Raw genomic sequence first — 21,526 nt, forward strand, 5'->3', positions numbered from 1 at the left:
AGGCGGCGAACGTTGGAGTCTGCAGCAAGCAAGCCTCGTGCTCGCTTCAGTGCCTGGCTGCCGGCCGCCATCTTGGCTGACAGTTAATTTGCATATACTCACTGATTAGCCAATGAAAAGGGTAGCGGTCGTACGCCAATTACCATGTTTCTCTTTTATTAGTGTAGATTCTCAGGCCATACAAAATTATCAACTTAAAAATTAGCCTGTTATATTTGGTTAAACATTTAATTAACTCACCCCTAATGCCTTGGCAGGGCCAGACCAAGTGATTTTGTGAGCCTTATACAACCCACGGGCAGACACTTCCCACCCCTGCTTTAGAGCATGAGGAGTTCAGTGATCCAGGAGTCAGATAGCAGGTCTGGACTTGTAACTTAGTCATGTGTTAGACTCTTGAAGGGTGGCCCTGACCAGCAGCATCAACATCACCTGGGAACTTATTAAAGATGCAAATCCTTGGGCCCCACACTAGACCTACTGAATCGGAAACTCAGGGGAAAGGGGAAAGCAGGGAGGAGAAGTGTCCAAGAACCTTTGTTTCAACAATCCCTCCAGGGGATTCTGATGCTGAGTCCAGTTTGAGAACACTGTGCTAGAGAGACAGGATATCAAGGGCAAGGGTTCCATTGCAGGATGCCAGGAGGTCCCCAGAACTGGGAATGCCAACACTCATACTGCAGGTGATGTATTTGAAACTAAGGTCAGGTCCCCCCTCTAGCTGCCTTCCTATAACTGTTTACTGCTAACAGAACTAAGCAAATGCCTATGTTTGGGGGGTCCATCCTTCCCACCAGAACATCCACCTGGTTGCCAAGTGGCTCAGCACCCTGGAGAAGAAGCTGGAGGAGCTCAGTGCAAGCAGCCACCCGGAGTTCAGGGTCTTCATCAGTGCAGAGCCTGCGCCCTCCCCCGAGGGCCACGTCATCCCCCAGGGCATCCTGGAGAACTCCATCAAAATCACCAACGAGCCTCCCACGGGCATGCATGCCAACCTGCACAAGGCCCTGGACAACTTCACTCAGGTATGGCCCTGGGAGGGAGGGGGGACAAGCACCCACCTCACAAAGAGCCAATTCAACTGGGTGGGAGAAGAGCATGCAGCTGGGGGTGCGGTCGGGGACTGGCTGGGCTATGGAGCGATGCCCAACATGGGCAAAATGCGCTCCCTTTGAGGTTGACCTCCACCCTGTGCCTACTCAGTAAAACCTAGCTCTCAATTCCCAGGTACACCTGGGTGGACCAAGCTTGGGGTCTTGCTTTGGCAAGAGGTTTGGGGGAACTTGTGCAAGTCCACATGTTCGCTAAATATTCCAAGACAGAAAGTGGCAGGTTGCTATAACCTAACTGATGTGATATACGGGTCACACACTTCAAGCATACACTCTTCAAGCAGGAGGTTGACAGGTTCAGATGATGATAGTTGATATCTGCATGCATCTTGAGTATCAAGGCTTCAAAAAACCCTGTGTCAGCCCTAGCTGGTTTGGCTCAGTGGATAGAGCATTGGCCTGTGGACTGAAGGGTCTCGAGTTTGATTCCAATCAAGGGCACATGCCCAGGTTGCAGGCTCGATCCCCAGTAGGGGGCGTGCAGGAGGCAGCCAATCAATGATTCTCTTTCATCATTGATGTTTCTAGCTCTCTCTCCCTCTCCCTTCCTCTCTGAAATCAATAAAAATATATTTTTTAAAAAAACCTGTGTCATTGTCAGGTAGTGGGATCTAGACTTGGAATGTAATCATGTGTTAGACTCTTGAAGTGTGACCTACAGAACAGCAGCATCAACTTGTTATAAATGCAAATTCTCAGGCCCCCACCTAGGCCTCCTGAGTCAGAAAATTTGGGTGGGACCCAGGCATCTGTGTTCTAACAAGCTCTCCGGGGATTCTATTGCACAACTTTGAGAACACGGTATTACAATGAGATTAAGAATATCTAGGCAAAGTTTCAAATGCTGGCTACTATGGTACTGGAATTTGCGTGACTGGGAATTCTAAGACTCGTGTTGTGGAGTGTTTATTAAAAGCCGAGGCCGACCCGATGGGTGGCTCACTCCATATGTAAAGTAGCCCTTGCAAAGTCCACGCTCAGGCCTCTTTCATCCTCTCAGGAAGGCATCCTTTCTTCTGCTTCTACCTTGGAGAGTTCCACCTTCCTGGGAAGCGGGGCGGGGCCATGGAAGCCACCTTAAAGTCCAGTCCCAAGGGGTGGTTCTGGGAAGGCTTCCCTCTCTGAGGTCATAGTGGCATCAATGGGTCTCTACTCATGGGACCCAGGCGAAAGCTCACGCAAGTCCCTGTTGGGTCATCTCTGTAACTTGAAACAGACCATCCGAGAGGACGTCTGTTCTAGCCCAACACAAACCAGCAGGTCCAGGGGCCCTCGGGGAGGGGCCTGGTTTAATGCAAAATAAGATGAAGACCACTTGGCAGTCAGAGACTCAGATTACACTGTGACCGTTTTCCTCCTGGTGTCCGAACCCAGCAGTCCAGCCTTGCGAAGAAGCTGCCACGAAGACCTGAGAAGTGAAACTTGTCCAGTCTCCTCCTCTTTCATTCACCTTCTCAGCCCAACTCCGAAACCCACACAAAATTTGGAACAGGAATGGGGGGACGTGACCAGGACGATTAACTTGCTGTTTTGTTACAAAATGGGTGCCCATTGCAACCTGGGCAGAAAGTAGTTTGTTCTCTTGGCAGGGGCATTTTTTCTTTTTCTTATTTTTCCTAAATAGGCCTTGACTAAACTCCTAGATACTCTGTATCAGAGGTCAAAACGTCTAAATGTTCTAGAGTTATACTCCACATTGGGGACATAAACACCCTTATCTTGGGAATCCACAGCCCTCTGTATAGTCTGCTTCAGCTGCCTCCAGGCAAAGACACTACTGCCCTGAATGGCCCTGGGCTGCACAGCAAGGTGAATACACAAGATGCCACTCAACTGTGCACTTCGAAGTGGTTAGGACAGTAAAGTTTATGGATATTTAATCACAACTTTTAAAATTAGCCCTAGCCAGTTTGGCTCAGTGGATAGAGCATCAGCCCGCAGACTGATGGGTCCCGGGTTTGATTCCAGTTAAGGACTTGTTCTTTGGTGGCAGGTTCCTCCCCGACCCGGGCCCTGGTCGGGTCACGTGCGGGAGGCAACCAATCGATGTGTTTCTCTCACATCAATGTTTCTGTCTTTCCCTGCCTCTTCCACTCTCTCTAAAAATCAATGAAAAAATATCCTCAGGTGATATTAATTATTTATAAATAAATAAGTACAGTTATAAGTTAGAAAAAAAAATAAAAGGCACAGGATGCAGTCAGCTGGCTGTTGGGGGATACAGGGGCCGACCCTTCCCAGTTTCTCCGCCTTGAGGGTCTTGGACAGAGCTGGAGGAGGGCAGCAGACGCCTCCCGTGCTGTATCTCCTAATAATTACTGTTAAAATAGTGGGGCTCCTTGGGGGTTTGTCACCTGCAGCCACACCTGTGTTCATTGTCTCTGCTCCCATGGCCCTGTTGTGGGTTGACCTCCCTGCAAGCCCCGTGTCAGTTTGGTTATCAGGCAACTGGGACATCATCCCCGAGAGATGCCGGCTTTTCCTGCTCATTCTGTCCCTGCCCCACTGGTTTTTGGACCATTCATAACTATCTTCATATTAACATATTCTGAGGAAGAGGGATAGGTTTATGGTGATAGTCATTGTTCAAATGAATTTTAATTGTTCCCTTCTGGCCTTCCAGTGCCCTGGGGCAGCGGCCCCGGCAGTCCCACCCCCACCCCACCCCCACCCCCACTTTATTCCTGCTTCCTGGGAGCTTGCTGTTTGGGGTGATCCTTTTATCCTGACGTTTGAGTGGCCACTGTCAACCAGTTTCAGCTTTTCCTGTGCGGTTTCTTGTCTCTGGGCCTAGAGCAGGGGTGGGCAAACTTTTTGACTCCGAGGGCCACAATGGGTTCTTAAACTGGACCGGAGGGCCGGAACAAAAGCATGGATGGAGTGTTTGTGTGAACTAATATAAATTCAAAGTAAACAGCATTACATAAAAGGGTACGGTCTTTTTTTTTTTTTAGTTTTATTCATTTCAAACGGCAGGATCCGGCTGCGGGCCGTAGTTTGCCCACGGCTGGCCTAGAGGCACTTCTCAGCAGGACCAATTGTTTCAAAGGTGCCAGAAGCACCGGACGCACTCTGCACGCCACCGAGAGCAGCCCTGTCTGGAAAGCAGTTAATACAGTTTTGTTTGCAGGAAGCAGTTGCACTTCTCAGCAGGACCGATTGTTTCAAAGGTGCCAGAAGCACCGGAGGACGCACTCTGCAGGCCACCGAGAGCAGCCCTGTCTAGAAAGCAGTTAATACAGTTTTGTTTGCAGGAAGCAGTTCCTTTGTCCTCTGAACCACCTCTGACCTTTCACATCTATATCTTCATGACAAAATGGTTCTCAATCTCAGACCCCGAAAGAGAGACTGAGATTGTGTGATGGGTTTTCCATGGAAAAACCTGCCAGAAGCTTAGCCTGTCCTGTCTCCTCCGCTCCTCCCATGAGCAAAGTCCCAGGACCAACCCTCAGAAGAAACTGCAGGACTGAACCAGCCCCATCTGCCTGAGAGTTGGAAGTGCCTCTCCTGGACTCCAACTGCAACTTCTTGCTCCTTCCTGACCAGAGAGGGTCTCACTCAGAAGAAAATCTTAATTCCAAAGAATCCAGGGGTTCTCATCCTACCATCCCCTCAAAACGCAGGATCCCCTCCGCACTATTACGCCATCGCCCTTAAAACCCACCAGCACAGTTCCGCTGCCTCCCCCTCTGGACTGTCTCCCGCGTCTCTGTCCTGTCTGTCCCTCCCTCCATCCTCTCTTCAGGAGCCACGCCTTTTCTGCCTGCTGTGTGCTCTGCAGCCAGGACCCCTGGGCGCTCTTGTTGCTGCAGCCAGTGGCCCATGGGATGGGGGCTGTGATTCCCACCCTCCCTCCATGCAGCAGCTCCCCCGGCAGCGAGCCAGGGATCCCTCAGCCACACAGGCAGCAATCACACCTACAGACCCTCCGTGATGGGTAAGAAAAGCATGGCAGGAAGGGACGAGATGATGCCATGAGCGCCCCCACCCACACCCCACACCCCAGCACAAAGTGACATGAATAGGACAGACGGGACGCTCCCATGGCCACTACCCTGTTTTCCATGAGCAGTGATTGTTAACTTAATTAGCACGGCCATATGCGCAAACTTGCACCATAAACCAAACCCGCCTGTAACCTGAATGTAAACCTTAACTCAGACTCTACATCAGTGGTTCTCAACCTTCCTAATGCCGCGACCCTTTAATACAGTTCCTCATGTTGTGGTGACCCCCAATTTCATTGTGACAAATTGAACATAATGAAAGCATAGTGATTAATCACAAAAACAATATGTAATTATATTGTTTTCCGATGGTCTTAGGCGACCCCTGTGAAAGGGTCGTTGGACCCCCAAAGGGGTCTCGACCCACAGGTTGAGAACCGCTGCCTAAAGGAAAGCACAGCCCTCAGCAGGGTCTCCTCCAACCACAACTCAATCTGTAGTCGGACCCTAACCGGGACATGTGGGAGCTTTATCCAGAGCAAGGCCAGCATGAGGGCCCATACCCAGCCCTGCAGAGCAGGAGCTGACAGGGAAGCGACCCTTTTCTTTCAGGACACCCTGGAGACGTTGCTGCTCTAAACGAAAGCCCAGCCCTCAGCAGGGTCCCTTCCAACCCTGAGCCCAGGCCTAGCCACAACGCAATCTGTAGTCAGACCCTAACCGGGACACGTGGGAGCTTTATCCAGAGCAAGGCCAGCACGCGGGCCCAAACCCCGCCCTGCAGAGCAGGAGCTGACAGGAAGCGACCCTTTTCTTTCAGGACACCCTGGAGACGTGCTCCCGGGAGGCGGAGTTCAAGAGCATCCTCTTTGCTCTCTGTTACTTCCACGCGGTGGTGGCGGAGAGGCGAAAGTTCGGGCCGCAGGGATGGAATCGCTCCTACCCCTTCAACACTGGGGACCTCACCATCTCTGTGCACGTGCTCTACAACTTCCTGGAGGCCAACGCAAAGGTACAGGTTCCGGCCAGCTGCGGGGAGGGCAGGGCGCACACCCCGCGAGGAGTGAGAGAGTGCGAGCTTAACCATGGGCCACCCCCAGGACCAGCGCGAGGCTGAGAAACCAAACCGGGCTCATGCCTGGTGCGAGTCAGTCCCGGGAGTGTCTGTCCCAGGGCCTGGACCACCCGTGTGCTCACAGCTTTGCAGGGAACTGTAGATGAGCAAGAAGAGGTCCCACACTCACCTGATACAAATTCCCAAAGACACAGAATTCTCCATCTCACCAAAGCTGAAGAAGAAGCCACATTCTTGTTACACCTTGTCTCCTCCATTCTCTGTCTGACATTCCTATTTCAAAGAAAACGTACACCAATAATCCATGCTCTTCCATTTAAGGGAATGTTCACACCAGCGAGGCTCTTCTGGCTCAGGGACCAAATCGAGCATCAACAAGGCCTCCTCCTTCCTGGTGGGAAGGAACCAGGCCCAGATGCCCTGAGCCTTCCCTCTGCCTTCAGCTCCGGAACCCGGGAGGCCCACCTCCCACAACTCCATCTTCAGTTGTTGCACTTGGACAAGGCTTTCCCTGGAAAGGGGTGGGGACAGGCTTCTTCCTTAACTTCAACAGCAGTGAACTTGCCTGCTACAGTTCATTCACTTTGGCCTTTCAAAGGAGAGAGTTAATTAATATGCTAATTAATGGCAGGAAATTAGAAAAGTATCCTGGTCCTTATTTTCTTCCATTTGACATTGCCTATTAAATGACTGTGAAAGAGGGAAGGTATATATATGAAGGGGTTGGCACCTTACCTCTGCTCACCTGTCGGTGTAATATTTCAAGCATTTAATGAGCTTCCACACATACCTGACTCTGCTGGGCACCGGGGTACGCAGGTGAATAAAACACCGCTCCTCATCTCAAGGCGCATCCCGCCTTGTGGCTCCTGCTCTGCCCACCCGAGGCCGGCCCCATGCCTGTGCAAAGACCGTTCTCTCTTCGCCTTGTCTCTCAGGTCCCCTATGATGACTTGCGTTACCTCTTCGGAGAGATCATGTATGGAGGCCATATCACCGATGACTGGGACAGGAGACTCTGCAGGACATATCTGGAGGAATTCATTAAACCGGAAATGCTTGAAGGAGAGCTGACTCTGGCCCCAGGGTTCCCACTGCCAGGCAACATGGACTACAATGGTTACCATGAGGTGAGGCTGGCTCTCTCCCCACGACACCGTAACGTCGCCCACACGGCGGGACCTGGGTCTTCCTTCAGTGCTGCCCTGCGTGGCTGAGGGACGCTCACAGCGCCAGGAAAGACTGGCTTCAAGAGCCAAGCTTATGCCAAGTGTGGTGGTCAGCCCAACACTGGCCCTGTTCAAGTTGAGAGCTATAAGATTTCTAGCCTCAAATTCATGATCCAGTTGAGCCCTTGGAGATCTTTCTATTCTTGATATTTGGTTCAATGATTCTATTTGTTGCTTTTTTCTACAAATAACATCTGGGGCATTCATTTGATTGTTTTCATTCAGGATATTGGCAAAGCCATTAGGAGCAAAATTTCAGGTAAGAACTAGGCTAACTTTTGCTAAGGTTTATAGTAGTGATTCCAAATCTCTTCAAAGGGACATGATCTTGGAGGAGATCACTCACCCCTCCTACTCTTTGTTGGTTGCTAGGAACACAGGTCCACATGCCCACATATATATATATACCAGGAAAAACATTCAAACGAAGCTTTTTTATACTATTAGTTTGGGTTTTTGTTTTACTATTACTACAGCTATTTTTTTAATATACTGTTTTGTTTTTAATATTTTACTGATTTTTTACAGAGGTAATATACTGTTTTGTTTTGTTTTGTTTTTAATATTTTACTGATTTTTTACAGAGGAAGGGAGAGGGACAGAGAGCCAGAAACATTGATGAGAGAGAAACATCAATCAGCTGCCTCCTGTACACCCCCCCACGGGGGATGTGCCTGCAACTAAGGTACATGCCCTTGACCGGAATCGAACCTGGGACTCTTCAGTTCGCAGGCCGACGCTCTATCCACTGAGCCAAACCGGCCAGGGCACTACAGCTATTTTTAAGGTGCTCATCTTTGCCTCTATTTAGCCTGCCATAAAAAATATACGAAAAGATCATATTTTTAAAAAACTATTTTTATTGCTTGACTATTGAAGGTGCTTAAAAAAAAAAACTTTGAATACCAAACTTAAGGGGAATACTGGTCATAAAAACATTAACAACAAGCTTTTATTTTTTTTTTAATCCATAAAATTTAAGAAGGTAAGTCATAAAAGTCATTTGATCCAGGGGAAAAAAATGGACCTCTGAGAAGAAATTAAAAACAATAAGATTCTAAAAATAAGAGGATTTTTTTAACTCTTGATCTTCAAGGCTTTAGCCAAGAAAATTGTGCAAGAGCGTCCCCTAGTGTCTATGGAACAATTTGACAAGAGGCTGAAGTAGGTGATGGGCAGCAGTAACATGGTTGGCACACCTCCTCCAATAGATGAGGCAGATTTTCCTTTCCTTCTTCCCTCCCTGTGACCTGCCAGTTAATAGATGGTTATAGAGAACCTACCAAGAAGTCCAGGCATGTGCTGGCTGCTGGAAGAAATATAAAAATTAGCACACACATTTGCCTTTAAGGAATATTTTACTTAGACCTTACTAACACCAAGAAATCATTAAAGTCAAATTAGGAGCTAAACTTGAGAGGTAGTTTCTCACTGTAATAGGAAGAATTGTACTCAGAGATTATTCGGAAAACTTGAGCCTTAAAAACTGAGGAAGCCGGCCAGTGTTGCTCAGTGGTTAAGCGTTGACCTGTGAACCAGGAGGACACATGCCCAGGTTGCGGGCTCGATCCCCAGTAGGGGGCATGCAGGAGTTAGCCGATCAGTGATTCTCTTTCATCATTGATGTTTCTTTCTCTCTCTTTCCTTCTCCCTTCCTCTCTGAAATCAATAAAAATATTTTGGAGGGGAAAAAAGCTGAGGGAGATTTTTTAGGGATGGCAGACTGGCCACCTTAACTGACCATAACCCACCCTAACCGACCATAACCCACCCTAACCGACCATAACCCACCCTAGCTGAGCACTGAGATGTGCTATTTGGGTGTCACACTTTTAAATGCAAATACTTTCCTTTTTTTAATAGATTTTTATTGATTTCAGAGAGGAAGGGAGAGGGATAGAGAGTTAGAAACATCGATGAGAGAGAAACATCGATCAGCTGCCTCCTGCATGCCTCACACTGGGGATCGAGCCTACAACCCGGGCATGTGCCCTGACCAGGAATCGAACCGTGACCTCCTGGTTCATAGGTCGATGCTCAACCACTGAGCCACACTGGCTGGGCTAAATTCTAATACTTTTCGCCAGAGGCAGGAACTCTCAAGTTCGCAGCAAAGCTCACCTAGTCGTGCATCCCAACCCACACAGGGATTTTGCCTGTGTTGTCCTGTGTTGTGTATAGGTTTGTCGTCTCTGATTTAGCTAAACAGGGGGGAGGGAAAAAGTAATTCAAGGGCAAGAGGTCTGAGGTCCTAGAAGAGCTTGAGAAAAATACCCGGTAAGGTTTAGTATTTCTACATGACTCTGAGGAGCCCTCCCTGTGTGTGGAAGGATAGGCGTGTCAGGGAGCAGTGGGAGGGGGTGAGATTGGAGCTGGATAAAACCCTCTAAACTTCTCGAACAAGAGAATAACCTCGTGGATGGGGAGGTCTGAAAACTGGCCCAGCATAGTGGTGTGGGGGGAGGCAGGCCAGCCCTTGGGGGGCAGCTGACAGCCAGTGTGGTGAGCAGTGTCACCGGCAGGGCCGAAGGGACCACTGACTGCGTGCGCCTTGGAGCCTGGAGCGCGGAGTGGGGATGGGAGATGTCTTGGTTGTTTGTGAGCGACCTGCCCTTGACTTGCAGTACATTGATGCCGAGCTGCCCCCCGAGTCACCCTATCTCTACGGCCTCCACCCCAATGCGGAGATCGGCTTCCTGACCCAGACCTCGGAGAAGCTCTTCCGCACGGTGCTGGAGCTGCAGCCGCGGGACAGCCACGTCGGGGACGGAGCGGCGGCCACGAGGGAAGAGAAGGTATGTGGAGGGGGTGCCGAGGTCACTCTGGGAGCTGAGGACTGCACACGGGGACTGGCCAGTTGGCCGTGCACAGTACAGACCCCACTGAGCACACCGTCCCCACAGCCCGTCCAGCCCTGACATGCCTGCCCTTCAGTCCAAGAGCCGGGCCCGACCACCATCCTGGCCATTGGTTGCATCCTAGGAAGTCGCTGCCATTGGATTTGGCAGTTGCTTTGCTAGTCCGCCCAAAGTCCATTTTAATTTAGTTTGTCTGCCAAAGTGAAGGAAGGGAACAGTGGTGGTTTGGGAAGCTTAAAACTGACTTCGTGATTCCTTGGCAAACTAAGTAATGACGGGGGGAGCTGTCCCTAAAAACCGCCACCCTCATTCCACCAACGAGGTGCTCACTGGGACTCACTCCTCCTCTTCAAGACAATGGTGCCTTCTCTGTGTGTGAATGACATTTCATCAGAGAGTCTCCTAACACACAGTTAAGAGCTACTAAGCACAGGACTTCCTGAAATTTCTGGAGAGTAGAGGGGAATTAGGGGTAGAACGGCAGACTGGGGTGAGGTATGGGTTTGGGGACCACAGGAGGCTATGTGAGGGCAGGAAGGAATGGGGCGCTGAAATGTAATTTCTTATGAAGATTTCCCACACAAGCAAACTCATCCTGAGAGGTGTACCCCCTTCACCCCCACCCCCACTCACAACACTCAGGTTCCTTTCATTAGAGATTCCATTGCTTTATGAGAAAACATACTGGGAAGATGAAGGATTAAGAAAGCTGGGAGTTGGGGGTGGCCGGGGAGAAGTCAATGAGGGGAAAAGGAGACATATGTAATACATGTGTAAGTTTAAATAATAAAGACTTTTTTTAAAAAAAAAGAAGAAGAAAGAAACCTAGGAGTCATCAAACTTTTAGGCCCAGGGATTTGCACCCTGGCAACTTGATGCAGGTGAGCAGACTTGCAGGCAGCTGCCCTAAATCAATCCACCATTTGATGGTACAATATAATTGGAGAATAAAAGGAAGAGAAGAGATTTACATTACCCAGAATCTAAACCATGTAGAATGGAAAACATTCCCAGCTCTAAAAATGAAAAAGGCTGGGACGATATAGGTAATAGGATATTCTCCAAGTAACATTCAAAGAAGCTTCCAGTTCTTATAATTTCCTTATCCCCTTCTTCCAACTAATTCAAGGAAGTGTGTGTGTGTGTGTGTGTGTGTGTGTGTCTTTCAGAAATGGATGAACTATGATCACTTGCCAAACTAGGAAAACCTATTAGCACCACAGATACCAGGAAGTGGGCAACTTTTGCTATTATACATAGTTCTTACATATGGGAAAAGAAGGAAAGAGAAGAGAGGAGGGGGAAGGAGGACACAAAATAAATTCATAATCATTGGCCATAATAATACAAGTGGCCAATAAAAATATTCTCAATGTCACTATAACTAAATGAACTTAAGTGAAATATCATTTTTCACCTAATGGCAAAAAAATTTTAATGTGATACTATGCAGTGAGGAGGGCCTAGGACAGTGATGGCGAACCTATGACACGCGTGTCAGAGGTGACATGTGAACTCATTTTTTTGGTTGATTTTTCTTTGTTAAATGGCATTTAAATATATAAAATAAATATCAAAAATATAAGTCTTTGTTTTACTATGGTTGCAAATATCAAAAAATTTCTATATGTGACACAGCACCAGAGTTAAGTTAGGGTTTTTCAAAATGCTGACACGCCAAGCTCAAAAGGTTCGCCATCACTGGCCTAGGACAACAGGCACTCTTGTTTCTGCTGGTGGAGGTTTAAATTATAGAACAATCTGACCATAGCTACTAAAATTTAAAATCTTCATATTTTTACTCGTAATTCTATGTGTAGGAATTCAACCATCAGTGGGAACACTCAAAAGTGCACAGATTTTATGATATATTTCTATTTATTTATTACTTATTTATTGCTTATAGTAGTAGAAATAATAAACAGACCAAACATGCAATAGGGAGTAACATAATAAACTATGGTCTGCTGCACCAGTGAAATAAGCTATACTGTTTAAAAAAAAAAAGGCAAATCCATATGTACTAACAAGGGAACATGTCCAAGATTTATTACAAGGTGGGAAAAGCAAGATTTATTACAAGGTGGGAAAAGCTGTGTATAGTGTGATTCCATTGGTGATGAGAGAAAGAGAAAGAAAGAGAAAGAAAGAGAAAGAAAGAGAGAAAGAAAGAGAGAAAGAAAGAAAGAAAGAGGAAAGAAAAAGAAAGAGAGAAAGAAAGAGAGAAAGAAAGAAAGAAAGAAAGGAAGGAAGGAAGGAAGGAAGGAAGGAAGGAGGGGGAAGAGGGGGAGGGAGGAGAAAGGGAGAAGGAAGGAAGACAAGATCAACGTGGGTGGGGGAGGGAGAGAAGGGGGAGGGAGGCAGTTATATGCATTGAAGGATGCCTAAAGGAATTAGAAACCCAAACATTAGCAGTTAGTGGTTTTTTTCCCCCCTTTGAGGAAATAGGCAAAATTGTGGGAGGATTTTGCTTCTAATATCATATGGATCTGTAATGTTTAGACCCTTATGGTAAGCATTTATTACCTTCCCCAAAAGAAAAAACGGCAGAGGAGTTTGTGTAAGTAAAGTAGACCACATCCCTTGGAACCCACTCCTCCCATCTGCCCGGCTTCTCTGAGCAGAAGACGGGCTTGTGGATGTCCCTAACAGTCCTCCCGGCCTCGGCCCGTCTCCACGCGCTCGGCGGGATCAGTGACAGAATAGAACTCTGTTTCCCGCATTCAATGTATTTTGGAACAATGCCTCCAGACTATCTTTTCATCTCTTTGTGAATAACGTCTGAATGGCAGTTCACTGTTATAGGACTGTTTCTTCAAATTCTGCTCCAGAGACAGAAATATGATATAATTTCAGCCATTTGTCTTCTAGCCCAGCAGCAGCTTTCAGGTACCATTAAAATTCCATTCCAGTTGCTGCTGTGACAGCACCAGAGACCCATTTGTGACAGGGTGATGAGCTGTACTTCCCTTTTTCTAACATCAGCTCTTTTCCTAGAGAATGTATTCTATGTTAACAATACAAGGCAACGCGAGTATTAATAATCCTTTACATTTATATGGATTTTTTTATAGCTTTCAGATGCTGCCACATTCATCAACTCATTTTATTTGATCTCTGCATCAGCCCCGGGAGTTAGGGGAGAGGGGACAGGTGGATAAAAACGCTCTTAGAAATTTTTATAGATGCAGAAAATTGAGACCTAAATGACTTGATAACATTCACATACGTAATGCATAACAGGACTGTATTCACTCAGTCGGGGTCCTTTGGTGGCAAGCAACAGAGACCAATTTAGCTGAAATAGGCAAGAAATCGCTCACCGTATCAAAGGAATCCTGGGCCCAACTGCTGTAGCTCAGTGGTTGAGCATCAACCTATGAACCAGGAGGTCAGGGTTCGATTCCCAGTCAGGGCACATGCCCAGGTTGTGGGCTTGATCCCCAGTAGAGGGTATGCAGGAGGCAGCTGATCAATGATTCTCTCCCATCATTAATGTTTCTATAGCAATCCTGAGAAAGAAGTCAAGTGGATTGTCCTCTCAGGCACTTCCACCCTGGCAGTGGCTCCAGCCACTTTTTGCCCCTGGATCCTAGTCTTGAGGTTCAAATTTTCATGTTCCTGGAAAAAAAAATATCTGATTGGCCTACTTGGGTCATGGAAGGGCTGGGCCCCAGGACTGTACCCCAAAACAAGAAGGAAGAGGTAATTTCATGAACAAGATAGGGACCAGTTAAGAAGATGGGGAGAGAGACGATGAACCGACAAAAACCTTAGACTGCCACTACTTGCCTCTGAAGGCCTGGAAGGCTGCAGGCCTTCTTGCTGGCTTCCTCCCTCGCTCCCTCCTTCTCTGCTGGCCACAGGTCTTATGTCTGCACTTGTTTCACTTTTCTTTCTCTGCTGACAGACCTCCTGGGCTTCCTTATTACTTCAAAATGGCAGGCTCGGCCTCCAAACGCTTGCCCCCAAATAAGTCAGTATCTCGGTATCTCAACTCTAATTTGCAGGAGAGAGGCGCTGCTGTTCTCGCTCCCCTGGTCTAATTAGCTGACAGGTTGTGTGGCAAAAGGCACCTTGGGGTGGGGAGGAGGTTTGCATGATAGGTGGGGGTGCTTCTTCCAGGCCCTGAGGACAGAAACTACAGTGCAGCCTCCTGGAAACTCAGAATGGAATATACATACCAGCTTCATGTGGCCCAAATGCCTTTCCGGTTTGATTCTCACAGCTGTTTCAGTTCTGGGTTTCTCCAAATCTCAGCTCTTGGAAAAGCATCTGTGTTCATCTTTTCAGCTGGTAGCATAAGTCACAGCTTATGGCGAGGCCATCCGTGGTTGGTCCTCAACCCCTGACCTCGTTGACCTAAGCAAGCAGGCCAGAGGAGGGCCAGGGGTGGATGACTGTCATCTTTGGTGCCTTAATACCAGACAGTGAGTCCTTCTGGAGAATTAGACCTCCTTTCTAACCCTGTGTTTCCTGTGTGGGCAGGTCAAGGCCCTTCTGGAAGAAATACTGGAGCGGGTGACAGACGAGTTTAACATCCCAGAGCTGATGGCCAGGGTGGAGGAACGCACCCCCTACATCGTGGTTGCCTTGCAGGAGTGTGAGCGGATGAACACACTCACCAGGGAGGTCCGGCGCTCGCTGAGGGAGCTGCACCTCGGCCTGAAGGTGCGTGAGGACTTGGGTGGGAAGGGCGTTGCCAGCTGGGTCGCCTTGAGGAGAAAGTGGGACCGGGGATCCTGGGAGCTGGAGACCAGTTCTCCTGCAGCATTTCCAAATGCCCAAGAGGGTGTCATCCCCGGAACCAGAGTCTGCTCAGGTTGCAGGGCGGGTAAGACACAGGGCCTAGAAGCCTGACGCTGTGCTGAGGTTAGAATGAGCTATGACTGGCTGGTTGGCTAGGTGAGCTGCCCAGGAGACTACACTCTGAATGACCAAACGAGACAGAAGTCTTCACACCCGAGTGTCTTCCACTGCCATAGGTAACATCGCCTTCCCGTGAGGCAAAAAGGTGTTTGCCTCTGAGTTTCCAGGAGGCTGCACTGCGGTTTCTGTCCTCGGGTCCTAAAAGTACGGTTCTAGACTGGCATCAACTCCCAACTCTTCCATGTCCTCACTGTGTGGCCTTAACGTGACTTAAACCTCGCTGTGTCTCAGTTTCTTCATCTGTACAACAGGGATAATTTCATAGGGCTTTGGGAGAACTAAGTAAATTCATTTACATAGAGTGTTGAGAACAATGTGGTAAGTACCCATAGGTATGAGCAGGAAGTCTTATCACCCCATCAGGGGAATGGAAAGAATTTTAATCTTTTACAACCTTGAGGTGGTTCTAAGATCCAAAGATCTGAAAGAGCCAAGGTTGCACAAGCTGAGGTTTCTCCGATCGGTGAAAGAGCCTCCTATTTCTACAAGCGTTTATGTAAACAAGGTTACTTTTTGCACCATAAGCATATGATGTCAAATGCGGAGCACAGAGCCTAATAGGTAGGCATTGTTATAACCGTTCATCTGTAAACAGGTAAGTGGGGAGGGCCTGCTGCCTTTTAGGAGCAGCTGAAGGTGACTTGTCAGTTTAGTAAAAGAATTGTGACCCCACACAGAGGGAAAGTGAGAGCCCACTTTTGTAGCCAACAATGAAATCTCAGCCCAGCCCGGACGTCGGGCTGTGGTGTGCTGCTGCCTTCCAGGCCGACGGTCACGTGTGCACAGGGAAACCAGACGGGAGTTTCTTCCCAATGTGGTCACATAGAAACTACCTAATAAACTGCAAAATCTAGGTTAGTGGGTTTTTTAAAAATCTGTTCATTTCCCTTCTGCCCCCAATATGGATGGAGAGAAATAAGGAGAAAGGTGAGATGGGAAGGGATGTTGAAAGCTGACAATGCTTCGTAATGTTTCCAAATTAGGCTCCAGCTTGTAATGAAATGAAATACAAAACTTTGTAGAACAATCTCAAGTGTAAATAAGGACTCTGCCTGTCACACGGTGCAGCTCCATTACTGTGGCAGGCAGGTATACATTAGTAATTCTCTTGAGTAGATTTGTTGCAACCTTAGCCTATTGGATCCATGCGATTTGGTGCTGTCTGTTTACCCATTCGACTTCCAATTCACTCACTCATTTTTCTGCCAAGAGCTTTCCCTGAGGTTTGGTGTCAGAATTGCAGAGCGTGCCTGGGAAAAGGCGAGGGAGGCAGGGAGGTTTCTCTTTATTCCAGTCTAGGCAAGCGGGGCTGATCCATGAGCTCTTTGCCCTCCATGCTAGAGGGGCGCCTTCTGATGGATGAAGAAGTGAGAAACTACTCAGCTCCAAGCTTCTCACCCGAACGCTGGTGGGAAACCATGATCGGCCTTGCTGACCAGCTTACCTGGCGGGGGGCGGGGAGGAAATTCTCACTTCTTTCCTTTCCTCTCTTTCTCTTCAACAGTCACTTTAAAGTTCTAGGAGGGTTTTAGGTGGAGCACAGGAGGACATGGGACAACTTACGCTACCTGGCACAGTAAACAGGCAAACCCAAATGCTCTGCCCAGGCTGGGCACCAAGTTAGAAAACATCTAACTTTTTTAATCATTAAATCAACACTCTTAGCGTTTATGATAAAGAAATTCTTACTTGTAATCATTCACAGTTGGCTGGATAGGAAACCATAATGCTACCCAAAATGTGTTAGCTGAACTGAGAGGCCCGGATGACTGTGAGAACTCCAAGCACACAGCTTGTGGGGAAGGCAGGGTGGTCACCTGGGGGTGGTCAGCTGGTCACAACCATGTTTCCACAGAGAGGAATTCCCTCGGGAATTCACCACCGTCAGAAAACTGGAGCTCAGCCTTACATAGTGAAGAACCAGGTCCTGCAAGTGTATCAGAGCTGACTGGTCAAAGGCCCTGACTCCCACTAACCAAATGCACAAAAGCCTGATGTACAAAACTCCCAAAGGCCAAGGCCAATTCATTCTTCACAATAACAACTAGTTATACATTTCAAAGGATCATGCAGTGATGAAAATTCTCTGCCTGTGTAAGAAAATTACATGAGACTCCAAATTCTTAGACCTGCCCTGTACACTGCAGTAGCTGCTAATGACAGGTTAGCACTTGAAACATGGCTAGTCCCAATCAGATGTGTCTTAAGCGTAAATGAAATGCCAGATTTCAAAGATTTTTAAATGTAAAATACCTCATTAATAGTTTTATATTGATCACATATTGAAATATTTGACATTATAGATATATTGAATTAAATAAAATACATTGCAAAAATTAAGTTCATCTGTTTTTTGTTTTTTGTTTTTTTACTTTTCTAAATGTGACTACCAGAAAATGTAAAAGTGCCTACACAGCTCTCATTTGCAGCTTGCATTGTATTGCATTTTTGGGAAGTGCTGTCGTAGGCGGAGCCATGGCCAGCCTAGAATCTGGGCGGGGCTGAGAATTTTTTAATTATTCAAATGTTTGATGGCATCAGACTTTTTTCCCTATGCTTCAGAGGCTGATTACCCCTTCTGCTTGACAAAATTGGTTTCTAAGTATGTGAAAGATGTTGAAACTGAAAGGCCAGCTTGCAGACTTAGAGAGTTACTCCAGCTACTTACTCTGATATACTGCGTGTTACAGGGCAGGTCTGAGAGGGGTGCCTGGCTTTGGCCCTTTAATGACTGACAGACACCACCCACCAGACAGCTGCCAGCCCAAATGCCTTCGGTCTTCTGGCCACACTCCATCAGAACCTCAGGTGGATGGGCTGCGGTCACCCTCAGCCTGGAAGCCAGCCAGGAAGGGGTAGAACCCATATCATTCCCACCTTCCTCACCGCTCATGTTTTATACAAAAGAAAACTGTTTGCAAAGACCATCTTCATAGAGGAAAAAGCAGGCAGGGGCTCACCCTCAGAACAGGGGCAGCCGGCAGCCCCTGGAGAAGGAAGCGCGTGGGTGCTGATGTCCCCGGGGACGGATGCTGGCTGCGCGCATGCAAGCCCAGAGCACCAGCCACTTCAGACACTGCAGCAGTGCCCTTTCCAGACAGATGGTCTTGGCCCTCCAGAGGTTGGAGTCCTGGACTGGAGGCTACAAATCTGAGTTTTAACAAACTCATTGACTTAAAGCAATGAAGGCCTACCAGAAAAATAAGGTTTTTATTCTATATATCAAAGAAAGTTTATGAGAGCACTTATCGATGAAATAGATGAATACAGCCAGGTAGCCCTCATATCCACCATCAGGTACCCCCAGCCCCTAGATCCCCCAGATTTCCCTGCAATGCTGACATGTAGCAAGCAAGTCACAGGACCCTGAAATGGGTCATTTTCTTAAGAGAAGGATTCACTGTTTCTTGGTAAGTTTTCTTTTCGTTGCCTGTTGACCTGTGAATAAGTGCAGATGTTCATTGGCCTTACGTGGGATCCAGGCTGGAGGAGTCTAGGAAACTGGGCTTGAGCAAATGAAGCAGGCTTGCCTAGGCTGGTGGGCCTGAGTCTAAGAAGGGCCTCACTACCCAGAGTTTGGCCACAAAAACTTCCCGTCTGCCAACTCCAGCCTCCACCACTCTGGCAGCATCTTAATAAACAATTTTTTTCTGAACACCTTTCAGGAAATGCTGTCCTAGAGGCTGTAGATCTATTCTTCTCCTAAGAGAGACACAGTTCCACTTAGTGAATAGAGGGCAGCGTTCTCTCGTTTCTTCTCACCCTTCCTCTGAAGACAAAGCATTTCTACTTCCGCTCAAGGTCATGGGAATATCCGAGATCAGAAACGGAAATACCAGGCCAATGATTTCTTCTTTCCCTAACTTCTTCCTGCTTCACTCTCAAACTGACAAAATCTAAACCATAGCACTTCCCTAAGGCTCCCTCATTCGCACCTTCAATTAGTGAATGCAAAATCTCTGTCACAATAAATTATAATCATAAGCAGATGTGAGAAATTCTTAAGAAAACCAAGTTACATGTCTTATGTTCCTCTGTTATCAAAATGATTTCAGGTTTCTGAAGGGTGTTAAAATGTAAGCATTGCATATTTTTTACTATCAGGTTTTATTTTTAGAGCATTTTTAGATTTACAGCAAAATTGTGCAGAAGGTACAGAGAGTTCCACGTCGCTCTGCCCCCTCCATGCACAGCTCTCCCCACTGTCAACTTCCTCACCAGAATGGTCCAGCTGTTACCACTGATGAACCTACTTTGATTCATCACAGTGACCCAAGCAAGGACCATAGCTTTCATTAGGGTCCACTCTTTTTTTTTGTTTGTTTGTTTTACTGATTTCAGAAAAGCGAGAGAGAATCATTGATGAGAGGGAATCATTGATCAGCTGCCTCCTGCATGACCCCCATTGGGGATTGAGCCCACAACCCGGGCATGTGCCCTTGACCCGAATCGAACCCCAACCTCCTGGTTCATAAGCCAACGCTCAACCACTGAGCCATGCCTGCCGGGTAGGGTCCACTCTTGATGCTGTACATTCTGTGGATTTGGAGAAATGTGTAATGACATGTATCCACCATTATAGTGTCTTAGAGACTAGTTTCACTGCCCTAAAAATCTTCTCCCCTGCATATATTTTAACCTTAAGCACATCATTCCTTATCACAACAGAAGTCACAGAAGTAGATGCTCATGTGACATCACTGTTGTCAGAGTGGCACTTGGCTGTAGGAGGCATGGTAACCCAGAGTAAGGAGTGGACTCAGCCAGGGAAATACTCGGAAACACAGGACTTCACTGTACAAGCAAATGACAGTGGCTGGCAGACCCAGTCCCATCTGAGTCTCTCTCTCACAGCCCTCGGAAGAGGTGCCAAAGGACAGGACATCTTCACCACTCTGTTTCAGTACTGCTGACCCAGTCTGTCAGTCATGTTATGGGACGACTCCAGGATGGGGGACATTTACTCCCAGTCTACTCACATGGCAGACAACACTCACATGTATGATACATTTCCATAGACACACCCAGATTGAACAAAACCCCAGAGCTTTGTATAATCATGTAAGTAAAATGGCCATTAAAAAATTCTTAATTTTTTAATTTTAAAAAGGAAAATAAATATGGCCCATGTATTTTTTTTTAAGTCTCTTGGACTTTAATTTTGTAATGAGTCTTAATTTGTCTGCATATCTTCTTAACTACAGTTTGGCCAGCAAGTTTGTGTGAGAGTATGCCCCCCAAAAAAAACATGTTTTATTAAAATTGCAACAAGTAGAGCCCTGGCCAGGTAGCTCAGTTGGTTAAAGCATTTTTCTGATACACCAAGGTTGCAAGTCAATCCCCGGTCAGGGCATATACAAGAATCAACCAATGAAAGCATAACTAAGTGGAGCAACAAATCGATGTTTCTCTCTCTCTCCCTTCCTCTCTCTCTATATATAAAAATCAATACATTTTTTTTAAAGACTTAAATATAGCCCTAGCCAGTTTTGCTCAGTGGATAGAGTGTCAGCCTGCGGACTGAAGGGTGCCAGGTTCGATTCTGGTCAAGGGCAAATGTCCAGATTGTGGGCTCGATCCCCAGTGTGGGGCATACAAGAGGCAGCCAATCAATGATTCTCTCATCATTGATATTTCTATCTCCCTCTTTCTCTCTTTTCCTCTCTGAAATGTAGCTAATGTGACTAAGGAAGGGATATTTAATTTTATCATTTTAAATCACTTGCAGTTAAGTAGCTACATAGGGCTAGTAGTCATTGGATTGGACACAGTAGACCTAAGGCATCTGTATTGCATGCAATGTAAGGCCCAAAACAATGGGTAGGGACTTGCCTACCAGCTATGTCCTCTAGGGAGGATGTCAGATAGTTTTCCCAGAAGAAGAGTCCCTCATCCTGCCCAAAGGTGAACTGAAGCCCCTCCCCACTAAATGGTTTGAGCTCTTAAAGGCCATTGTTTTGGTCCATTGCAAATACTTCTACCATGGACCGCCCTTCTGGTTCTCTTCTCTGGGGTGTATTAGTCAGGTCAGGCTGCAATAACAAAATACCACAGCCTGGGGGTAATTAAGCAACAGGCATTTATTTTCTCACAGTTCTCAAGGTTTACACATGGCCACTTTCTCTCTCCTCTTCATATGGCCAGGGGAGAGGGAGGGAGGAATATGAGAGAGAGATTGATCTTCTCTTCTTCTTATAAGGCCACCAGTCCTATTGGACTAGGTCCACCCTTAAGACCTCAGTTAGCCCTAATCGGCTTGGCTCAGTGGATAGAGCGTCAGCCTTCGGACTCAAGGGTCCCAGGTTTGATTCCGGTCAAGGGCATGTACCTTGGTTGCAGGCACATCCCCAGTGGGGAGTGTGCAGGAGGCAGCTGA

General features: G+C 47.3%; 1 protein-coding gene across 1 annotated transcript in view; it reads left to right on the plus strand.

The window, feature by feature from the left end:
• DNAH9 (dynein, axonemal, heavy chain 9) overlaps positions 1 to 21,526 on the plus strand; it is a 362,890-nt gene that overhangs the window by 332,434 nt on the left and 8,930 nt on the right. The window contains exons 61-65 of the mRNA XM_005875413.2: positions 798 to 1,025; positions 5,880 to 6,071; positions 7,073 to 7,264; positions 9,988 to 10,158; positions 14,710 to 14,892. Of these exons, the coding sequence (XP_005875475.1) occupies positions 798 to 1,025; positions 5,880 to 6,071; positions 7,073 to 7,264; positions 9,988 to 10,158; positions 14,710 to 14,892 (966 nt within the window). The remainder of the gene's footprint in view (positions 1 to 797; positions 1,026 to 5,879; positions 6,072 to 7,072; positions 7,265 to 9,987; positions 10,159 to 14,709; positions 14,893 to 21,526) is intronic.

This window comes from Myotis brandtii, unplaced genomic scaffold (genome assembly GCF_000412655.1).
Source record: "Myotis brandtii unplaced genomic scaffold, ASM41265v1 scaffold461, whole genome shotgun sequence".
In the NCBI taxonomy this organism is placed as follows: Eukaryota; Metazoa; Chordata; class Mammalia; order Chiroptera; family Vespertilionidae; genus Myotis; species Myotis brandtii.